Source organism: Oncorhynchus kisutch, linkage group LG6 (genome assembly GCF_002021735.2).
Source record: "Oncorhynchus kisutch isolate 150728-3 linkage group LG6, Okis_V2, whole genome shotgun sequence".
Lineage (NCBI taxonomy): Eukaryota > Metazoa > Chordata > Actinopteri > Salmoniformes > Salmonidae > Oncorhynchus > Oncorhynchus kisutch.
This window is the reverse complement of record NC_034179.2, coordinates 71257814-71281390: the sequence shown is the minus strand read 5'-3', so window position 1 is coordinate 71281390 and position 23577 is coordinate 71257814. Positions and strand designations below refer to the sequence as shown.

General features: G+C 43.7%; 2 protein-coding genes across 2 annotated transcripts; one reads left to right on the top strand and one right to left on the bottom strand.

The window, feature by feature from the left end:
* Positions 1-3134: 3134 nt before the first annotated feature.
* On the bottom strand, positions 3135-10619 carry LOC109886969 (protein Wnt-9b). The gene is made up of 4 exons (XM_031827353.1): positions 10428-10619; positions 9092-9345; positions 7976-8241; positions 3135-5291 (listed from the first exon to the last, which is right to left on the bottom strand). The coding sequence occupies exons 1-4, from the start codon at positions 10511-10513 to the stop codon at positions 4830-4832; spliced, it is 1068 nt and encodes a 355-aa protein (XP_031683213.1). The 5' UTR covers positions 10514-10619; the 3' UTR covers positions 3135-4829.
* Positions 10620-12678: 2059 nt separating this feature from the next.
* LOC109898450 (ADP-ribosylation factor 2) lies at positions 12679-22732 on the top strand. The gene is made up of 5 exons (XM_031827351.1): positions 12679-12838; positions 16982-17139; positions 17843-17953; positions 18085-18209; positions 19772-22732. The coding sequence occupies exons 2-5, from the start codon at positions 16992-16994 to the stop codon at positions 19931-19933; spliced, it is 546 nt and encodes a 181-aa protein (XP_031683211.1). The 5' UTR covers positions 12679-12838; positions 16982-16991; the 3' UTR covers positions 19934-22732.
* Positions 22733-23577: the final 845 nt, after the last annotated feature.

The following is a 23577-nucleotide window of genomic DNA, read 5'->3' as shown; positions in this document are numbered from 1 at the left end:
GCTTCTTTGTATTTGTGTGTGCACATCATAGAGCTCAGAGAAAGTGGGAGACAAGAAGAGTCAGATAGGGACGTATAAGGGTGCTTATTGTGGTCTCCTATCACCTTAGCTGCAGAGCAAACAGCTGTGTTGGTGCTTCAGGTGTTCCTCCACTGCAGCCATGGGGCTCATGGGAACAGCCTCCCCCACCAGTTTCCCAGCCCTCAGCAGCCCTCAGACATGAAGGAAGGGATTGCCAAGAGCTTACAAATGTAGGATCTTAATTTGAGCAAGTTTGCTCCAGCAGGAAAATAATCCTGCAGCAACAGGAAATGTGGATTATAATTAATGGCCATTTTTTGTAGGGGTTGATGCATTTTTTGTTCGGGCAAATCAAGTGTGACATTTTTTAAGTGAAAATTACAAACATTCAAAGCCTTTTTAAACCTTGAATGCACTACACATTTGCATTTCCTGCTGTGAAGGAAAATTCTCAGCAACGAAATGTTGAGGAGGGGGTTGGGGGGCGAACACCGGCTGAGGGGATGGCTGGCATCTTCGCTGTGTGAAATGAATTCACTAAAGCATTTGTCACCTGTCCTGCATCATATCTACTGTCTATTTAAGTTTCTCTCCTCTGTGTACTTGTCTCAGAGGCCTTGGCTCGGTCTCCAATGCACCACATGGTCTCCCTCAGGGTGCTATTTCAACCCTGCACGGGAAGCTGCACGGTCTGAGACATGACCGTGTCAGAAAACAGTGTCAGAAAACTCAGAGTTATACAAGACACAAACACAGCATAGTAGGACTTTCATGAGTTCTACCTGTAGAACCTTCGGTAGAGCTCACTTTTGCCTCAAAGGTCATTAGGAAAATACCCATTTCTCCTCTGCTGACACCCATGCTACAGCACAAGTTACCCTAACACCTATTTATATCCAGAATCATCAACAGACTCCCAGTCAACCACCAGTAATAACTCCCCATCCAGCCACCTATACTTCAGTGGTAGGCCCCTCCATAGAGGTACGCACTCAGCCCTGTCATGGCTCTAGGCATTGTATGTTCTTGTTGTGGGTTGAGCAATTGCATTAGTCATTTCACATTCCAAATTCCTACCCCATGCCGTATTCCCCAACCCTCTCTCTCTCTCTCTCTCTCTCTCTCTCTCCTTCACCCAATCCATCGCTCTGTTCATCCCTTCATCACTTCCATTTTGCCAGGGCTGGGGAGGGTGTGGCCTGGTTTGGTGGTTTGGGAATACATACTGATGCTATCCTGCAGTACCCTCTCCTTAGAGAAGGAAATGACTAGACTTTTGACCCGAGGGTTCAAATTACAGGAGGGGACCTTGCTATATGAATGTATGTATCCTGGAGCAAGGTACCTAGCTACCTAACCCGCTACACTCCAGTTAACATCTGTTGTTCTTGTACAAATAAGTAATATATAAACCTGAAAGTTATGTATGTTGCTATGGATAAGGGCATTCGCTAAGCAACGCAAATGTATCATACAAATACATGCATCAAAATGTCCAGGCCCCAGAGCTCAATTCATCTTCATCCATCAGAGCATGACACATTTCCACAGCCCAGCCCAGCATAGTCACCGCCCACTGAACCCGGGGCCAACAGAGACACAAGGCGGATAGTGTTACTGCCACCGTCACCCTACATTGTGTATGTCATTCACGCCTCTGTTGTGTTTCAGGATGACAGTGAAGAGTTTGAGCACATCCAGCCTTCCTGGCCACCCTCACACACCCGCACATGAACACTGGGACTATAAACACACACGCACACCACTCTCATTATGCTAACCACAGGTGCACACACACACATATGCAAAAACAATTATCTTCCCTCACCTTTCAGTCTGCACATAGAAATTGCAATCACACACACATGTATGTTACCCCCCCCCAGACTCCCAACTCTGAGCTGCCTCAGTCCTGTCCTTGGGGGCTTGTGCGTGAGAAGATGGCAGTGGACTCAGCAGCCCCCTCCACTCAGGGCATTGGGGGAAATGAAGGCTTTAGGAGTTCATTATAAAACAACAACAGCAGCAGCAGGAGATCAGCCTCCTGGGCTCCAAACGATCCCCCCGTCTCATCCTTCCATCGACTTCTCTCTCTTTATGTTTCTCTCCATATCTCTGTTTCGCCCCTCGTCCGGCTCGCAAGTCAACGACACATCCTTCCGTCTTGTCCTTGCGTTCCCGTCCTTTCTCTCCCACTCTCTCTCCCTCTTCACCCCCCTCTTATTGTAAGCAATTTTATGTAATAAAGGTAAATATTGATAAACAGTCATTAGGTGGGGTACTATATGAGCCAGCAGTCTGCTCGTGTCAACCTGTGGCCTGTTGGATGTTTTAATAGAGCAGAGCTCATTATGTTGGAGCAGAGAATGCTCATGTCTAATCACTGTGATCGGAGATAAACATCAAAAGCTCCAGGACACAACACACTGTAAATGTAGCAATATCTCAAACAATAAGCCTCTGTGTGATTTGGTTCTCAGTGGAGAGCCTTCTCTCACAGGTACGAATATTTCATTTCTAATCATCAGTGTTACATATGACCTTTTGCCCTTTGAGGGGCGCACTGTATATTGAGGTCAAAGGGAGAAAAGAACATTCTGTAGACAACATTCTTCTGCATCATCATCTTTGACATCATCATCATTATTGTTGTCATCATGGCTGGCCTGTTGTGCCAGAGGCAGAACACCTGTATGTGTGCGTGCTGCTCTCCTCCCCCTGCATGTGTTGGGCAGTTGGTGGTTGAGAGTGATGCACTGAGACCACAGTCCTTTCAGATGAAAAGGAGGGCAGGGCAGCACAATCAGGAAGTGGTTTTGCTGGAGAGAGACTGCTCGTGTGTGGAGCTCAAGGCAGGTGTATGGCCGTGGCTTTTGTGACTGTGATTCTGTGATTGATGTGTGTGTGTGTGTGTGTGTGAGTGAGTGAGAGACATACAGAGATAGGGAAAGGGAGACAGAAATTGATCAGGATGAAAGAAAGAGAAGTTAATGCCACAAAGCTCCCATTCTTTCATTTTAAGACAAGAAAGTAAAATATAGAAACAGGTAACAAGCATGATCATTACTTATAGTAACTATTAATGGAGACAAAGATTTTTTTTAACAAATGTATATGTTGATTTATTTTAATTGCTTTTAAATAAGAATATACAGTATGTCACAATGTAAATAATATTGTTACAGTATACAGCTATGACCAAGTTTAAAGGAATTGTACATTGATCTAAAAGTTTGACTTTAGTTTCATGACAGACACAAGGAAGTATTTGCAAGGCAAACAAATCATTATGATAATTGCCCAAAGACCTGATGAGGTAGAGATATATACGATTCCACTGTCTAATATGCTTTGAGCCTGATATGAGTTATATCCATGTACATAACTCTATATCTCTGCATAAACAAGAAAATAAACACTGGCACAGGGAACTAAAACGATTGTAAAATATTGGAAACATAAATGGGTGCCTAAAAGCCCTAGGGGCAGATATGGACCTTCAACCCTAAACCCACGGACAGACACAGAGGTCTGGCGTGGAGAGCTGGAGGAATGGCGGAGTCAAATACGGCTATTTTCTCTGATTGGTAATTGAGAAAACAAGCAGCATGATTGGGCCATTTCAAAGACATTAGAGAACAAAGATGTGCCTGAATTAGACTGTAGAGAAAACGGTTTGATTTGGTCAGGGGAACACACTTGAAAGCACAGCACAGTGCGTGCAGACATGCCCACTTATAAATAAAAAATAGAGCAAAGTTCTTTACAGTGTGAGCAAGAGAAGAACTTTGCATAGCCGTTTTTATGTACAGTGTATGGAGTTTCCCTTAGTTTGAGTGCAATTTCCTTTACTGTATTAACAATGTCAAACATGTAGTATTATCATAGACAATCTCACAAGAGACAACAGGTCTACTTTACCACACAATAACCCGATGACTGCATTTAGTCATAAATGACATACTAACTAGCTATGATTATAGGCAACCTGTACTAACATTCCATGTTCAGACATCCAGTGATTCAATGGGACTTTTTAAGGTGTGTGGTGGATATCAGTATTAACCCAGATACATTTCTCACCTTAAAGCAAAGGAGTAAAGTACTATACATAACATGGCCAACATAAGTGCTTCATTTTTCTATTGAATGAACCCTTAGACTGCTCTCACAGCAAATAAAGAGACCAGCAAACAGCAAATGAGACATCCAGGCAGACGGAGACAGAAGTCAAGAGGCTCTAGATTCCTTTTTGGCATTTTCTGGCGCTTTGGAAATGCTCTAAATCTTGATATAAGCACTACAGCATAGTAGCAGTTAGACAAACTGACTAAGGAACAGACCGACAAGAGGACAGGACCAATGGAACTGTCAGCGCTCCCACGGAGATGATGTTGCCAAATAATGATGGTGACCTACTGTTCATTCCAGTACCTTGTGAAGAACCCATTCCCTGCCAATAACTGTCCAGCAAGGCAACCCTCTCTCCCTCTCACTTAAGGTCTGTGATGTCAGTGCATTCAGTAAGAGCAAAGCAGAAAGTGGTCTTGATACTGCCTCCTCTGAGGAGACAGCGCATGTTCGATTCCAACAAGTGGCAAACTACCAACAACATTATGACCTTGTTCCATTCCCATGCTTCCCAAAACAGTTATCAGTTCAGAACAGGCAGGTAAGGGTATGTTTAAAAGTCAAACCCTTCAATTTATCAAGAGTAATGTCTGAGTGGTTCTAGCCCTGCCATTTTGAATGTTCTCTCAGTGTGTTGCCGTTTTCCTCTCCCCATCTTTCTCTCTCTCTCCCCCTTTTCAGGTATTTTTGCAGGTGTACACTTCCTCCTCCCTGACACAGGTCTGGCACTCTACATGGCAGCACCAGCGCACCTGACAGTGGCAGGAGAGGGTGGTGAGGTGCATGGCTGTGTTGTAGCCGCGCCCACAGCAAAGGCTCTGGCAGCTGGTGTCCTTGGCACAGGAGCGTCCGGCCGTGCCGGGAGAGTAGCGTGACGGCCTGCAGAAGCTGGGGGAGTCCTCCAGGAACACCAGGTCAGTGGACCGGTGGCTCTGGCCGTGGCGACGCGGCCCTGCCAGCTCCGTCTCCCCGGTGGCTGCGTTGGTGACGCTCAGCACACGCACGGCCGTGTCGTAGCGGAACTTGAGCAGCCGCCCGGTGTCGTGGAACGGGGACAGCTGCTTCCAGCAGGTCCGCACGGCACAGGAACCGGAGACGCCGTGACACTTACAGGTAGTCTTCAGGCCACTCTTCACTGCCTGAAAAGGAAGTAGGGGGGAAAGGAGGGTGATGAGGAGGGAGGGGAAGAGAGTGAGATGTCAGTTTATTCAGTCTGATTCATTAGCTGGGCTCTTATCGTTGGTGCCTATCGTTGGTGCCGAGCTTCAATGCCATACAACACTCCTTCCGTGGCCTCCAACTGCTTTTAAATGCTAGTCAAATTAAGTGCATGCTCTTCAACCGATTGCTGCCCTGACCCTCCCGCCCGACTAGCATTGCTACTCTGGACGGTTCTGACTTAGAATATGTGGACAACTACAAATACCTAGGTGTCTGGTTAGACTGTAAAGCCCCATATACTACCCACCACTGTGACCTGTATGCTCTCGTTGGCTGGCCCTACATATTCGTCCCCAAACCCACTGGTCCTCTATACGTCTTTGCTAGGTAAAGCACCGCCTTATCTCAGCTCACTGGTCACCATAACAACACACACTCGTAGCACGTGCTCCAGCAGGTATATTTCACTGGTCATCCCCAAAGCCAACACTTCCTTTGGCCGCCTTTCCTTCCAGTTCTCTGCTGCCAATGACTGGAACGAATTGCAAAAATCACTGAAGCTGGAGTCTTATATCTCCCTCTCTAACTTTAAGCATCAGCTGTCAGAGCAGCTTACCGATCACTGTACCTGTACACAGCCCATCTGTAAATAGCACACCCAACTACCTCATCCCCGTATTGTTACTTATCCTCTTGCTCTTTTGCACCCCAGTATCTCTACTTGCACATCATCATCTGCACATCTATCACTCCAGTGTTAATGCTAAATTGTTATTATTTAGCCTCTATGGCCTATTTATTGCCTTACCTCCCTACTCTTCCACATTTGCACACAATGTACATAGATTTTTCTATTGTGTTATTGACTGTTCGTTTGTTTGTGTAACTCTGTGTTGTTGTTTTTGTCGCACTGCTTTGCTTTATCTTGGCCAGGTCGCAGTTGTAAATGAGAACTTGTTCTCAACTGGCCTACCTGGTTAAATAAAGGTGATTTTTTTTTATTTTTATAAATACATCTGGACATTTTCCTGCAGGGTGGGTTGGTGGGATGGTATGGGGCTAGTCATCCTTTAGTTTAACTCAGTATGAACGGTTGAGATGATGAATTAGGGAGACTGTTCGGCATGCAGTATTTCATTCACCTGACGTCTCGCATTTAGACAGTGCCTGCGGATTCGTTTTTTCAATGTGTTGAAACTAGCTCTTTCTCACTGCTTCTCTCCTCTCTTTCTCCTATGAAGCCTGGGGCATTAGAGACAGGCATCACAGACAGACAGCAGAATCTTTCCACCTTGTTCTTTGTGTGTGTGTGTGTGTGTGTGTGTGTGTGTGTGTGTGTGTGTGTGTGTGTGTGTGTGTGTGTGTGTGTGTGTGTGTGTGTGTGTGTGTGTGTGTGTGTGTGTGTGTGTGTGTGTGTGGTGTGCGTGCGTGCGTGTGTGTGTGTGCGTGCGCACGGAAAACGATCATAAGAGTTTAAAAAGCTTAAACAGTTAGAGAGTTTGGGTTAGAAGGCCAAAGGATGGTGTCCTGCCTTCGTTCAAAAGTTCACTGAGCTTGGTGGTGGTGGGGTGGGGGTACCAGCGCTGAGGCACTCAGCCAGAGAGACTCTAACTGGGTGGGGGCCAGAGACAGGTCATGCGCATGGGGGTCATCCTTACGGGGAGGGGGAGACCCAGGGGCTACTTCAGGGTTGAAGAGTTCTGCCGAGTTCCGCCCTACGCAGGTATGAACCCCTCAGGGGCATCTCAGAACATTACTGAGGGATGAGGGTTAGAGGGGGGTGTTGTGAAAAAACAACCACCTCCGGGTCTCTACTGAGCCGGATAGGTGGAAGGTGAGGAAAACACCACACTCAATAAAGATAAGATAAGATAGACTACTTCAGTTCATCCTGTTGTTTTTATCTCTCCCTCGCTCTCTCTCCCTCTCTCCCTCTGAAGGGCCTGCTGCCTCAGTTTGAAAGGTAAAGAGGAAGAGCCTTGGGGCTGGCTGTTTCTAAGCTACACACAGAAATACACACATAGTGTTAACGTATGAACATTGTGGATTTATGGAGAGGAGCACAGTTCAGCGCCATACAGTCAGTGGAAAAATGCTTGCTCATATATTAAAAGAGGCAACAGTTATAATTGTTCTGACGGGAAACCTTTAATTTTCTGTGGGCCCGCACAGCAAGCTTTATCATGCCTGTATTGGAACACCTGGCTACAGGGATCTGACAGCAGTCTGTCTCCTCTCCTATCCCTGGTACTTGCGGCCTCCCTCAGCCTCAACCAGCCCAGGCCCAGTAGCTATCTATCCACCAGGGCTACAGGAAGGGAGACACCATGCAGGGGGAGTGGACTACTGGCACTGGATGAGATATATGGGCAAGGACTCAGTGCGAGACCTGGTAAAGTCACACAGTCCCTGGTGCCTCTGTTTGAAGAGTGCATTGTATGGTAAGCAGTGTTGGGGTTGTCTTCTGCTGGTAGGTCTAAAATTGAGCTGTTATTGGCTGATATGTTTATGATGCTTGGGAGGAAACTACTCACTACTGGCATAGGCTTAGACCTTTCTCTTTTGAAAAAATTTACTTATGCCACAGTAGTGTCACTCACAAATGCTTAATGGGCTTCTTGTTGTTTTGCTTGAGCTTATGCACATGTCAACACTCACTCACCCGGATTCCAACGTTAATGTTGTGGGAGTCGATCTGCGCCCTCAGGTCTTTGCTGACCCTCTTCTGGCCCAAGAACTTCTTGAGAAATTTGGTGCTGTATTTCAAGTTGTCACCGCAGACCCCCCACTGCCATGCCTCGCGATGCTGTATTCCTGGGGAGTCATCGCACGTGCACCTCTCCATTCGGCCTGAGCTGCAAGCTTTTGCTAGTGCGTGGGACAATGCCGCTGAAGACACCGCAAGAAGAAAGGCCGTCTCCTTGAAGCCTGGAATAGACAAATGACATCAACAATGAATAATAGTCTACAATAAAAAAAATTTAAATGTTGTTTACTCCTCGTAAATTGGCTAGGCCCAGACATGCAAAGACTAGACTATCATCCAAGCTCATGAGATACATATTTTGGTTACATTCTACTCCCATGTTTCTACTCCAGTGTTCCATTTAAAGAGTTGTGTCATGATTCGTCTGCTGACTGTTCCCGGTGGTTTGGTTTCGCACTTATTTGCTTAGCCCAGAGACATCGCTATGATGTATTTTAATCCAATTAATTCTTATTTTGACTAGGAAGGATTTTTCCCCCCCAGATGAAAGTGAGTAATCACGCCGCCCTTTTCCTCTGGTAACTGGGCGGGTTTCCGAGATATAAATAACCACTAGTCCCTCGTAGGCCCCGCCGCACCGGGCTTTTTGGCTCTTCAGCCCTTAATTAACTCCATGCTGACCTGTTCATGGCTCTTCGTGCTGATAGCATAAGCATGCTCTAAAATGATTTTATATAGGCTGTGGAGTTTTTTGTTGTTGTAGGCTATAGACTAGAGTTTAGCCTGGCTCATTATTTTGAGATCACTCACCTACCCCCACAACAGTCAATTTAATATAATTCAATATACTTAAATTTTCTATCGATTGCATTGTTGCACTTGAGAAATCCTTTGCACCATGAAGTAGTAATTTGAACCTTACGATATTCACAACACAACATCAGTCTAGGCTTTTAGGCCTACATATTTACTTGCTTCCCATGATGCGTCCCTCCAGATGGAAATCTTTCCCTCATATCTCTCTGTGTGTAAATACATGGAACTCTGTGAATTGATGACATATTATTGCACCTCTTTTCAGAAGACTCCCGCGGCCGTCCAAGCTACAGTTCCAGCGCTCGTTCCGGAATTGATAGCGGCACTCCAAGAGGCTGAGGCGCACTGATTCACGCAGCGTCTCCGCCAAACCCGGCTCGCGGCGACACAGTCGTTTCTGCCTACGGGCCAGTGTCATCTGCTCGCATTGTTTTAGGTGAGCTTTTCCCGTTGGGGGTTCATTGGAGAACGGGGCAGGCAAAAAGACCAAGGGCTCTCGGCCTGTCAGCCTTTCAAAGGAGACAAATGTATACATTCAGTGCAGTATAGTTATCACTGACGTTACCAAATTCAAAAGGAAAATGTCATGTAAATAATCTTATCAAGATAATATAAACCTATAAACCTATAAACCTATAAACCTATAATACCTATAAATAATACCCAACGTTCTGGTGGTCCTGGGAATAAAGAAAACATGTTGTTCCAGAGTCATTTCTATAACATGTGTCCATAACAATTACATTTTGTTTATAGAGCCATAGCCTATAAATAGAAACAATATGTATCGTTTTTGCTGACTCTACAAGCTTTTAACAACACACTACACATAGGTATACGCGCAATTAAGTATAAACGTAGTAAGTCATATCAAAATGTCTAAATTTGCTTCCAAAGTAAAATTACGCACATATCGGCCTATAATTGTCTTCGTCTGTCCTACCCACATGTGCCTAATAAAACCACATAATAATGCTAAAAAAGGAAACTGAGTGTAGGATTCTAATTTTAAAATAAAATATTAAAACAAATCTGTTTATGCATGAAATTAGCTCCCTCATACAAATTTCGACTATTGCCAAAAAGTGAGAGAATTGAGGTAGTGCCAAACTCGAGAGGTCAAGAGACCGTGAGAAACCATTCACACTCTCAGCAAGTCATAGATCATACAAAGGATATCTTAAATATTCAAATATTCTGCTCTGAGACGTATTTGGCAAATTAATAATTATCAATAATATTATTACAATTTTTAGAGGCGTCATAAGGATGTAGGCCTATTTGAAAAATTGTCACACAGCCTTGGAAACTAGCCTACTTTGTTTACTTTTAGATAGCAGAAAAATGCAATCATAAGTAATCTCTGTGGACTTGAACATCCAAACAAGTCAACATTTACAGTCCTACATTATGGTATCGTGCGTAATTGCGCACGATAGTCATGGAACGCTGGGCTTCCATCATATAGGCAGGCAATGTACGTCGCATCACATGCATTATTTCCTACAGACATCGATCTGCTGTATATGTTAGAAGTAAGGAAAAGACAATAAATCTTCAGAGACAAAACAGTAAAAGAGTTGTGGCTGACCCAAAATATGCTGCAGTGTGCGAGAGGAGGATGCAGAGCTCAATGAGTCGCAGTAGGCAGGCGGTCCTTGGGAGCCTAGAGCACATGATGACGGGTCGACGCTGCTCTTCATCTCGCTGATTCTGCACTGGGAAAGTCTGTGCCGTCTGGCAGGCTCACCTCTTAAGTGGCCCACACAAACTTCGGTCCACTGCGGCAGGCGCGGTCCCAAGGGAGGCAAGGCCTCTGGGGAGCGCATCATCGTGCCACACGCCCATTGGACTCCCTTGTTGTCCCGCCCCAACCATGGAAACGCCCCCCACTTAGATGGAAGTGACAGGTAGCAAATCTACCTGGCTGTGATGAGCATTCGTCTGGGTTTTGTCATTATTGTGCCTCATATTCAAACTTGCTGGTGCATTTTCATTCTACCCACTGACAGATCTACTGTGCCATGTTTATGGTGGATACACCAGTGGCAAGTGTATGGGCATATACCAGAATAACTATAGGCTATAGGATGTGGCTGACTATAACCAAGTGTGCTCCTTTAAGAAGTTCTGTAGCTGCCTGAGAAGGTAGACATAGCCTACAAATACAAAGATGCAGATACACTTGTTATTGCAAAAATGGATCTTGGATTATAGGTATAGGATTACATAGGCATCTATTAAGCAATACATACTTTTATACAGTTGAATCTCCACCATTGCTTGCTGACTATTTTCCATTGCCAGCAAAGACTCGCTGATGGTCTGTCTCCTTCTTGATAACTCTATTTTAATTTTGGTCATAATGGTTACAAACCACCAAGGCTCCAATCTAATTTTCTCTACCTAACAGTGTTTTTTTCTTTGATTCTTACTTACTGTTTCATAGCAACAGGGAACAACCTTTTTGTACTCAAACGAATTACATCAACGTAAACACCTGCAAGGAGAAGGAACACATTGTGGGATAGACAGCCCTAGACAACACACAAACTAATAACAAGTGGCATGCCCACTGCCTAGTCACGGTGAATAAGTAATTACTGTACAACAACACATACAGACAAACATCAACAATAAGCTTTTATTTTAATGCAATGCATCTCAAGGCTTATACCCCCTAATTAAATTATATTCTGTGCTTCATAACACCTGTAGATATATCTGCCTACCACCCATGATGTCTCAGTCCATAGACCATTTTCATATAAATTCCCTTTTATTCACTTCATGTCCAACAGCAACAACAACAACTCTGGTTTACAATCACCATGTGGATGAATGGGTAATCAAAGATCTAGTGGTCTGCTCAGTGTGACACCTGCATAACTGAGGGAACCGGACAACCACCTGAATTAGCTAACCATGAGAACAAACACATGAAAGGTGGACAAACTTCCAACTGATGATATTGCACTCACATAGGCATATGTCTATAATTTCAGAGTGGTTGATTTATGGAAAGGAAGCACGACACGGAAACTATTGGCTTGGATTTATTGGGACATTATGACTGCAGCATGGAGACGGCCCCATCTAGTGGATTTAATATGAACAACACACACTGTGAGCCTTTAACGATGACCCCAACAACCTTGATGAACGCTTGAACCCTGATGCACCTTGAACTTCGCAACCCACTTCTCCCCTCTGCCCACCTCCAGGGCCCCCCCAACTCCAGTTTACCTACATGTTGGCCCTATAGACCGAGCTGTCATTGTAGACCTTGCATGTTAGTGTTGGCCATAGAGATCCCATTAAATTACTTAATTTGTATTATAATTCCTATTTCTATGGTGTTGGCTCTGACTCTTTCAGGCTGTTTAACTAAAAGATGAATGACAGAAACAGGCTGGAATTCTTTGATCAGAAATGTAAATTGTAGGCTGTTGCTTATTGATTGAGATGATGATCTCTATGCCATTATGGGTACGTGGCCTAGCTATAAGGCATATAAGGCAGCACTTGCTTGCCATATCCAATATAAGTCTATACACACCCATGGTCCTGTATTTTCCGGACGTTTTTTTCTTCTGGATTGAACCATTTCAACCGGTTTGTTTTGTTTGCTATCCTCCCCAATGATGATGGGTTGGGCCAGTGGCAAATTTCTCCGGTCTCCATTGAAGCCGGAAATATGGGGCGGGGAAGAGGCGGGGATGCTTGATCCTACGGGAAGCTTGACTGGTCTTTCAGTTTGTAGGGCAAACTGGAGGATGGCCTTCTGTAAATCTCCGCCCTCAACATTAAATGTTGTTTCATCGATTGGCCCGCAGCACAGCAGGGTACGTTTTTGTAACTTGCATGGATAATATGATTGGTGAAGATCTTACGATGTGCAACGTCCATGACGCGGCTTTCTTGACACTTGTGAAAGACGCCATTTTGTTGTTAGCGGTGAATAGGAGCGTAAAAGAAAGATCGAGAAACCGCCACTAAAAGGTAAAACATGTATACAACGTAGCAATATAATATATGTAATTCGTAGTATTTTTTTTATTTTCAGGATCTGGAATTGCAAACGATTGCTTATTTGCTTTCGGCTTGAACGCAAGCTTTGACAACGAATCCCCCTGCGTAGACTCAAACCAAACGAGGATCATCTGCCGTCAATAGCTAGTTAACGTTAGCTAGCTCGCCCGGCATTATATTCTCACGACCTGTAGAAGTCGTGAGAACATTATTCCGCTAATTTTACTGAAATTGTGTTAGTAAGTATTCGCTGGTCATTGTGATTGGACATTCAGCTTCCTCCTATTTGGAGGCATTATGTCGAGCCGCTTCGCAAAATTGACGTTAGCTAGCTAGCTACGCCTATTTTCTGACTGCGTAACGTTAACTTACGTGGATTGAGATTTGAGTCGTCCGCCGCTTAACTAGCTAACCAACGTTAAACTCGTTTCTAAATGAATGTAGTTAACCAGCATGTGGGTTAAACGGTAAGGTGACTTGGTGGTCTCTACGGCCTTCTAGCTGGGTAACTAAACTGTGCCGGGAAGCTTTACCTAGCGTAACTGTTGGTACTGGATGGTTAGATTTGGTTTTGGAAACTGTTGTCAGTCTTCAAACTGAACCAGTCACATGGTTAGTCACTAGCTAGTGTTACAAATTAATGTAGCTAACTAGCTAAAATCTTATGTTAGGCCCAAATAGTTTTAATGGACAGACAACTGAAGCAAAATAGTGTGTGAGATGCATGCAAAGCTACACACATCTTTGTGTTATTTATGACTGACAACCATGTCTCTGTCTTCCATACATTTTCAAACATTGAGTTCTCCAGGAATCTGGCAGATTTTCATACTTTGTTCAGGTCCTGATGAGGGGCTGATCAAACAACCGGTGGAGCAGGTTAACCCCAGCATTCGTAAACATTGCTAGACTTAAATGAAAAATGTCCACTATTTGCCTGTCCAACCAGAAAGTGAGCCCCCTTGATGCCCCTAGTGTTCCCTCAATATTAATGTGTGTACTGTATGTAGTAGGCTGTACATCACATGTTCCACCCCCTTGTCATTTGGCATGTCAATTATTAATCCACATGGGCTCTTTTGAATTTTTTATGAGCATCTCTTGGTAACTGGCACCTCTTTTAGAACCCCTTAACACTGACTGCCAATGCACCCCAAAAGACTCCATCTCAGGCAGCCTATATCACATGCATACTGTGATAAGTTCACTTAACTACTCTCTGATGACTTGCTGCTGGCCTCCCATACCCCTCCCCTGTTATTCCTGTTTCCTCAGAGGACGATGCATTCTGAGCACTTCCTCTTTGCTTTAGTTGAGGAACAGGGTGGACAATCCTGATTCAAATGAGCTGCCATTGTTGTGATGTCATTAGAAATCTGCAAGCTATGAGCTTTTCTAGTTCTGGAACTCCCCTCTGTGGAATGCCTGTTGGCTAGAGCTAGATTCGTTGTCACATTCTGAATCCAGGAAGGCACTTTGTGAAACTGACAACTCCCTGGTTCATGATGTTAGAACTCAAATCACACCCCTCCTAGCTTTTGTTTGCCTACGGTTGTTGTGTAGTTTATTTCAGAAGTGCCAAGGCGTGTGTCATATTTAAATGGCTTCAGCATGTTTCCACCAAAGAACACCTTTATGAATTATGTTCTTTTCTATACCATTTGCCACACAATTGTCTTGAAGGAGTGTAATAATACCGTGTTGGTGTTATCCTATGCTATCATTTGTAGCCATGTGCTAGTGGGAGGGATTTGCTCAAGATCATAGTGTTCCGTTATTTTAAAGTCATTCCTGTCCTTTGGAGAAAGACCTGAGTGTTCAATAGCCCTGACAGGATCATTGTTTCCCTGTCTCTCTCCTGGTTAATTCAGCAGTGTGTCTCTGCTTACAGGTGTGTTGTTACCTCTCCCATATCCAGCCTCTAGTACTCTGGTTCTTCTGAGCGCTGACCTATATTCGCCACATCACTGGCCTCATTGTGTGCTTTTACTTGAGCTCAGACTGCGTGCTCTTCGTTTCACCTACAACACTTGTATGGGTCTTTTATAATGCGGTCCCATTGTCCCCTACTCTTGTCCAGTTTGTATTAAGACCGCTAACTCTCAAATATGAATCTGGTTTTGTCATGGTGTTTAGGATACACTATTTTTCTGATGTAGTGAGCCTGTTTCATCATAAGCCGTGTCTTATCACATGATTCTGCGATGTGCTTGGCAACATACTGAATAACAGGAAGGATTGTTATTGCAATGAATTTGCCTAATTCAAAATGAAAGTTAACAATTGATACATTTGTGGGTCGGGTCATTCCATGAAAGAGTGCCCTTTGATATTTTAAGTAGAAATGGTGTACCAATATTGGATTTTAAAAGCCTGTTATTTTAAATGCGGTGGCCTTTAATATTATGGACAATTCAATCAAAATGCAGCATTTTGACGTCCCTCTGTCAACTCTCACTTCTATGAAGATTTTAACCCACTTAATCCCAAAACTTCTCCAAGGTTCAGCATCATTTTGTTGCTAGACAGTTATTTCTGAAGATGATTATTTGTGAGTCATTTAAGTATGTCCCTCAACCCTGTTATGTGAACTGAACTCTCATTTTAATATGGTGACACTGTCTTTTAAAACATTGAACATCTAATAGTAATATCTTAGAGTAAAAGCAGATGCGCTGATTCTACTCTTTTTGGCAATTTTGTGGTGCAAAACTGAGCGGGTCGAGCATAACATGTCAACCCTGTTACCCATAGACTAGAAATGTTGTAACAATGTATTTTTTTTGTGTGAAGCTTGCATTCAATTGCCCCTCCCGGTTGAACAAATGTTTCTGTGACAGTTTCCCTGTCATAAGTGGATATTATTATAAAAAATTAAACCATTATTTAACTAGGTAATTCAGTTAAGAACAAATTCTAATATTCAATGATGGCCTAGGAACAGTGGGTTAACTGCCTTGTTCAGGGTCAGAACGACAGATTTTTCCCTTGTGATCTCGGGGATTCGCTCTTGCAACCTGTCCAACGCTCTAACCACTAGGCTGCCTGCCGCCCCAAATTTTATGGTTGATGTCAGAAGAAATCATCAACCCTGTTACTTTATTTTGCACGTAATAGGCACTATTAAAACAAAATGTACCTCTTGGTACAGGGAGGATTTTTATTTTTTCATTAAGTTGAAATTAGGTGAAAGTTACACTTCTCAAAAGGCACCAAATTGATGGAAAGACCTGTGTACATTTAGAAATGCATTTCAACAGTGAGAAAGTTAAGTTAAAAAAAAAACTGAATTAGTTATGGTGTTGTGTTAGACATGTATGTAGGCTTCTATTTGGGACTGACTAGGCTATTACATTCTAATCGTTGTGGCTGCTGTTACAGAGCCTGTTTGTGTTCTTGCCTGGTGGGTGTTGGGCAATAGGTGTTCAGGTGATGCTATGTTGTAACCAGCCTCTACCCCTGGATCGTGTCTCTGGTCAGTGCTCTGCCAGTCATGTGATCCACTTCTCTGCTCCTGGCTATGAGTAAACAGTTGCCTGCCAGTCAGAACGACACCGACCTGCAGCCCCATCAGCCAAGTCCTGCTCGTGTGTGGTGTGAGACCCAGAGGCGCTGCTGTGAGGGCCCATTGTTAAGACGCAAAATAAACACAGACAGTGACTGAATGCTTTTCTCAGCACTTTTTCTCCCTCTCATGAATTTAATCTCTGTGGTTGCCCTTTATTAGCGATAAGGAAGCTTAGCCTGACATTATTACCCTCACAGGTCAAAAATCTTAATGAAACTACCAAGGATGGGTACCTTCTATATACATTTATAAATTGATTCATAAAAAATGTCTTGTTTTACACCGATCCGACACCACCCACATTGTATGCGGGAGCAGTGCAGAATATTTCAACGTTTTCATGTTAATGAATATTTTCATCCACACTGCTCACATACGTCAGCGAGCTTTTGTGTTACTGAACACGTGAATACACACACACACACACACACACACACACACACACACACACACACACACACGGCCGGTTTAGCCTGGTGTTAGGCATAATGAATGTTTTACGACTACTAGCTTAACCATTTTGGTTTCTGTCTCCCTTCCTCCAGATTAGCCAAGATGGGGAACATGTTTGCAGGCCTGTTTAAGAATCTCTTTGGTAAAAAAGAGATGCGGATTCTGATGGTGGGGCTGGATGCTGCCGGCAAGACCACCATCCTGTACAAGCTCAAACTGGGAGAGATCGTCACCACAATCCCTACCATCGGTGAGTAGCTTAGCCTTATCCCTTTTACTCCTTGTCATCACACACCCCCTCACCTAGGTACAAACCCCTCTTGAAATGCTCCCCAATATTCCTCCAATAACTTGCTCCATGTGATTTTCATGAGATCTAGGCTCCTGTTTGTTTAGTTGTAGGGGAGTGGAAATGAATGTCCCCATCTCATCCGAACCCTGATCACTGCCCACATGCCCAGAGTAGTTGCCGTGAGCTGCCCTCAGGCTCTGAAGCAATGAGTGGGCCCCTGTATAGGCCAACAGTCTGCCTGTACATGGATTTCATTAGGAGATGTGGGTCGGGCACTGTGTAGCCTACCTACATCAGCTGCAGAGCTCCCGCAGGCAGGCAACGTCCTGCAGTGTGGCTGTTGTCATAGGGATTAAGTGACTTTTAAATATAGGAATGAATGGAGCTTTACAGCCCCCCCCTGAAATAAATGTTGCGTTATAGGAATGTAACACAAGGCTGATGACATTTCATATTCCAGTAGATGTTCATTCACTTTGTATTTTATTAAAATATACATTTTAATTTGCAGCTACATTCGGGCAAAGACATTTCATACAGACATTTGTGTTAAGGGAGTGACTTAGCTTCCCTTTTGGGATTGCTGATATGTCATCTTACACAGCCTCTTGGAATGTGGGTGTCTTAGGTTGCTGATGTAACTGATCTTTCTCGCTCTCAGGTTTTAACGTTGAGACGGTAGAATACAAGAACATCAGCTTCACAGTGTGGGATGTGGGCGGTCAGGACAAGATCAGGCCTCTGTGGCGGCACTACTTCCAGAACACCCAAGGTGAGTGGACACTATCACCAGAACCCCCTCAGCACCATCTCAAAGTCAGAAACAGTGAAGTTGAGACTGTCCCGGGTAAATGTTCATATTTTCCTCACCCTCCATCCTTTCTCTCCCTCTGCTACTCTCAGGTCTGATCTTTGTGGTGGACAGTAACGATAGGGAGAGAGTGAACGAGGCGCGGGAGGAGCTGACAAGGATGCTGGCTGAGGACGAGCTGAGAGACGCTGTGCTGCTTGTGTTCGCTAACAAACAGGTGAACTGACTAACTGGGGAGAGACACTAGTGCGCCAGGAAAACAGTAGGTATTTTTACCTGCGACCCTGGACATGTAATTTTAGCTTGACGCGTAAAGAGTAGGCCACTTAAATCAAGTTTTCTCGGCGTGAGCGGTGCGTGAAATTCTTTAAAATGGAATCCGAGCGCAATTTTACACTGAGCAGAGCGAAACTAACAAACAGGTGATCTTTTTTCCACTAATTTGGTCTTTTGACCAATCAGATCAGATATTTTGCCAGTAATTGGGAAAAAGATCAATTGGGCTGCCTGTGTTAACGCAGCCCAAGGCTTCACCAGTAAACTGCATCTGTAATTGGTAGTACAGTATTGTTATTCATATGGTTTGCAGATACTAGTAGTTCAACTCAAGGTCATACAATTGACTCCCTCTATACTAAGTAGAGCTCGACCGATTATGATTTTTCAACGCCAATAGCGATTTATTGGAGGACCAAAAAAAGCCAATAGTGATTAATCAGATGATTTTTACATTTTCTTTGTCGCTCTCTCTCTCGTGTGTGTAAAAATTTGCTAAGAGCTCCTGGCAAATGCAGTAAGGTACTCTTTGAATGAATGCCTACGAGCCTGCTGCTGCCACCTACCACCTCTCAGTCACACTGCTATATCAAATCATAGACTTAATTATAATAAACACAAAAATATGAACCTTTGGTCATTAATACTGTCAAATCCGTAAACTATCATTTTGAAAACAAAATGTTTATTCTTTCAGTGAAATATGGAATCGTTCCGTATTTTATCGAACGGCTGGCAACCCTAAGTCTAAATATTGCTGTTACATTGCACAACCTTCAATGTTATGTCATAATTATGTAAGATTCTGGCAAATTAGTTTACAACGAGCCAGGCGGCCCAAACTGTTGCATATACCCGGACTCTGCTTGCACTGAACGTAAGAGAAGTGACACAATTTCCCTAGTTAATATTGCCTGCTAACATGAATTTCTTTTAACTAAATATGCAGGTTTAAAATCTATATACTTCTGTGTATTGATTTTAAGAAAAGCATTGATGTTTATGGTTAGGGACATTTGTGCAATGATAGTGCTTTTTTTGCGAATGCGCTTTTGTTAAATCATCTCCCGTTTGGCGAAGTTGAAGTAAGCTGTGATTCTATGATAAATTAACAGGCACCGCATTGATTATATGCAACGCAGGACAAGCTAGTTAAACTAGTAATATCATCAACCATGTGTAGGTAACAAATGATTATGTTAAGATTGTATTTTATAAGATAAGTTTAATGCTAGCTAGCAACTTACCGTGGCTCCTTGCAGCCACAAGGCCCTTCTAATGTTGCACCCGCATTACAGGTGGTCAGCCTGCCACACAGTTTCCTTGTGGATTGTAATGTAATCGGCCATAATCGGCGTCCAAAAAGGCAGATTACCGGTTGTAATGAAAACTTGAAATCGGCCATGCCGATAAATTGGTCGACCTCTAATACTAAGAGGGCTTGTGAAGGTCTGTTGCAGACGCATGTATTCCTGGGTTAACCCTTTTCTCTCCACTCTTCAGGACCTCCCCAACGCTATGAACGCAGCGGAGATCACAGACAAGCTGGGCCTGCACTCCCTGCGCCAGCGTAACTGGTACATCCAGGCCACCTGCGCTACCAGCGGGGACGGGCTCTACGAGGGCCTCGACTGGCTCTCCAACCAGCTAAAGAATGCAAAATGATCCACCATTCCACCGTCTGTCTGCGTCTTTGTCTGCGCAGTGTGTTATGGGCGACAGCGCTGGTCCCAGCCCCTCTCTCCTCCCGTCTCTCTCACTCCATCCCCTCCAACCATTGGGGCTTTGACCAGTGATACCCCACATACGCGTGTGTGTGAGAGTGCAAGTGTTTGTGTGGATCTTAATGTGTATGTATGTGTGGGTGCATGTGTGTGAGCCGGGAGTGGGAGCAGCCCTGCTGTGCCTTCAACAGTCTCACTCACCCATGGAAATGACAGCATGGCTAACTCTAGCAGCGCCCCCCCCCCCCCATCCCTCCTGACCCACCGTCAGTGGCTCCTAAGACACCCTGGTTTTCACAAGGCAAAGAAAGACCCAGGATGCTAAGTCTTATGTGTAATCTGCAAAATGAATAAAGTTTATAGATTAAAAAAACAACTTTGATTTTCCATCCACTAGTATTGCGATCTGTCAGACACTCTTGTTAAACTGTTGGTTTGAGACCCCACACCATGAAATACATCTCAATGTAACCTGTATCAGGTTGGAAAAAAGACAAATAAAAATAGCTTTTCCATCCTAGATCCTTCTTTGCATTCTTTGGAAAATCATGTTGTTCTAGTATGCCCAACTGCATTGTTCTGGCTGTCTTGGGAACACTAGCTAATCAATTATTAGCTAGCTTTCAGTCTCTGTCCTAACCCTCAAATCTCCATTGAAGCACAACAAATTAGTGATGTCACACAGCCCCTCGCCCACTCGTTTTTGTTGTTGAGCGAAGCCGCCTTAGCCTGAATGATGACGGTGGTGCTTGATCAGACCTGCAGGACTTTAGGGTCAGCTGTTTGGTAGGCATTACTGAAATGAGTTGTTACTATTGTTTTTGGTTTATTAGAATGGAGCAAGACGTGTCTTGTCTGGAAATAAGTTGTTGTTCCAAAAGGTAACCATGGTAACCAGCTGCTGACCCTGCTGCCCTCTAGGATCACAAGTGATGGCCTCTTTATCACGCTGCATCTTTATTGGTGGCTAACACCAAGCGATATGTTCCTTTCACAGGGCCTTGTGAGATCATTGATAATGTTTTGATTGAGTGAACAATCCTTACCGCCGGGTATGGAAAACGCAATAAACGGTGTATTTGTCTAGTACTACACTATACTACCTATGCTAGGCAGAGGGTCAGTGTAGTTGAGTGTAGCTAGCCACAGCTCTGTGAGTACATTGGGTGAGTGTACATGGGATTAGTTGGGTGTTTTCAGCACCGTTCCTGTCCACTGGAACAGCGAGGCCTTTTGAGAGTTGCTCCCACTCTGGCTTTCTCCTCATTACATTTTCTGTTGTCTACTTTTTTCCTTTTTATTATATTTGATTTACATAGTTTTTTTGTACAGATGACCTGGTTCCCTTGGTCTAGCATGAGCTGAGGAGCCAGGTGTGCAGTCTTTCAATCAAAATGCTTTAGGATCCTTTGGGTTTGACTTATGAAGGGCTGGTTGTGTTTGGGTTAGCTTTTAGGATGTTTGCAGAGTTGGACTTTTCTGCAGGGCATGGGGGGGGCCTGATTGGTCACTTCCAGCAGAGGAGGTTGGTGGGAGGAGCTGTAGGAGGATGGGCTCATTGTAATGACTGGAATGACATAATTGTCAAATGTGATTCCGATATGTTTGATTCCATTCCAGACATTACATTAAACCCCTCCTTTAGGTCCTTCCTTCAGCCGCCACTGACTTTCAGCTGCACTAACATGGCACTCTTCTCCAATTCCTCATAGTGCTGTGTTGTTATCAAGCTCTCATGGCATTCAATGCGTTACGCTTCAGCCTACAATCCAAACTCTGAATTGTTAACACACCCTATGCGAGGCGATCTAGGTTGTTTGCTCTATATGTGTCGTCAGGGTTAGTTATCCCGGTTCTTCTGCACAGGTAGAGTCACATATTCTCCTTTGCTCCATGTGAAACACGACCAGCTTACAGTATAATACAATAGTACTGTAACTAGACCATGGAAGGTTGCCTCATCAACCTCTTTACAACAAGCAGCGGGGGGAAAGCTTGAGCTTTCTGCTCACATCAGCAGTGCTCTCATTGACAACTCTCTCCCATCAGCATCGCCATAGCAACAACACCAGCAGACAGTCACCATGTGCAATTTAAGCCGCGGCTGTTCTTCACATCAACACACAGCTTCAAAATGTATACCATAACTGACAAAATGATTTTCTGTACATCCCATGTATTCCAAAGGCTACTGCTAATTTCGTTGCGAAACCCTTGGTACACTGTACTGTACACACCCCCTGCTGATTGAAGATGACTCTAAGGCCCCAGCCCCACACTGACCTCTTGAGGGTAGGACTGACCTTCACCCTTGTATCTGTGTACAACTGGACAATTAGATCTCTTTTTTTCTGTTATGAATTGTTCCAGAAAATGGTTTCAACAAATTAATAACTCTAATCTAATTTTTGGCCTTTTCTTTTGTAATGATATTGTAGAGTTTAGTGCTGAAAGAAAACCCATTGAATTGAATGATGAGCGTCACTTCCGGCATATGGCAGGTAATTAAAGTGTATACGAACTTCTGTATGAACATTTATTTTAACTTGACAATTTAATTTAGCTACCCTTGTTCAGATGTGAAGCTTTCATTTTCAGATCATTTTCTGTACAAATGACACAAGGTGTGTGTGCATATGTATTTTCTTTTAATTAAGGATTTCCCTTTGTTTTGAGCTTTTTTTAACCCATCTTGTAACATCTGAGAAATGCACTATAATAAAGAGATCTCTATTACAAATCTCTTGTATATTTATTTCATGAAAATATAAAATAGATGCTTAGTTACTGAAACACTGGGCTAAAATAGGCTTAGTTACTGAAACACTCGGCTAAAATAGGCTTAGATACTGAAACACTGGGTTAAAATAGGCTTAGATACTGAAACACTGGGTTAAAATAGGCTTAGATACTGAAACACTGGGTTAAAATAGGCTTAGATACTGAAACACTGGGTTAAAATAGGCTTAGATACTAAAACACTGGGCTAAAATAGGCTTAGATACTGAAACACTGGGCTAAAATAGGCTTAGATACTGAAACATCAGTTCACAATTCCACCACAGTAAGAACCTATTCATTACCTTGGAACACAGATCATATTCAACAAGGGTTCACCTTTAAGGTTTTCAGGCTAACATTAGTGTTTTTGAGTTACAAAAATCACAAAAGCCCCTGAGGCAGATTTTCCTAGACTGCAATTACTCTTAGTCACAGTGTGGCACTACCAACAAAATAATAGCATTTTGTTTCTGTCTTCTTTCAGAGAAAAAGTCGTGCAGCATGGTTCTCCCACTGACATAAAAATGCTTTCTTAGGCTGTTCAGGGAGGCTTGGCCTGCAGAGGCTCAGTCTGTCTTTTCCTGTAGTCCTTCATGAGAGAACTGGTGTGGTTTTTAGGCCATGTTGTGTGTGTGTCCCCTCCTAGGCAAGGTAAACCACACACATCAATTCTATGCTATCTTTTGTGTACTTTCTCAGTAAAAAAAAGAAAGAAAGGTGATTGTTTCACCATCTCATTGTCTCAGGTCCATTGACCCGCCCAGAATTATGGTCAATAATGTGGTTAGAGCTGGGCAATATATG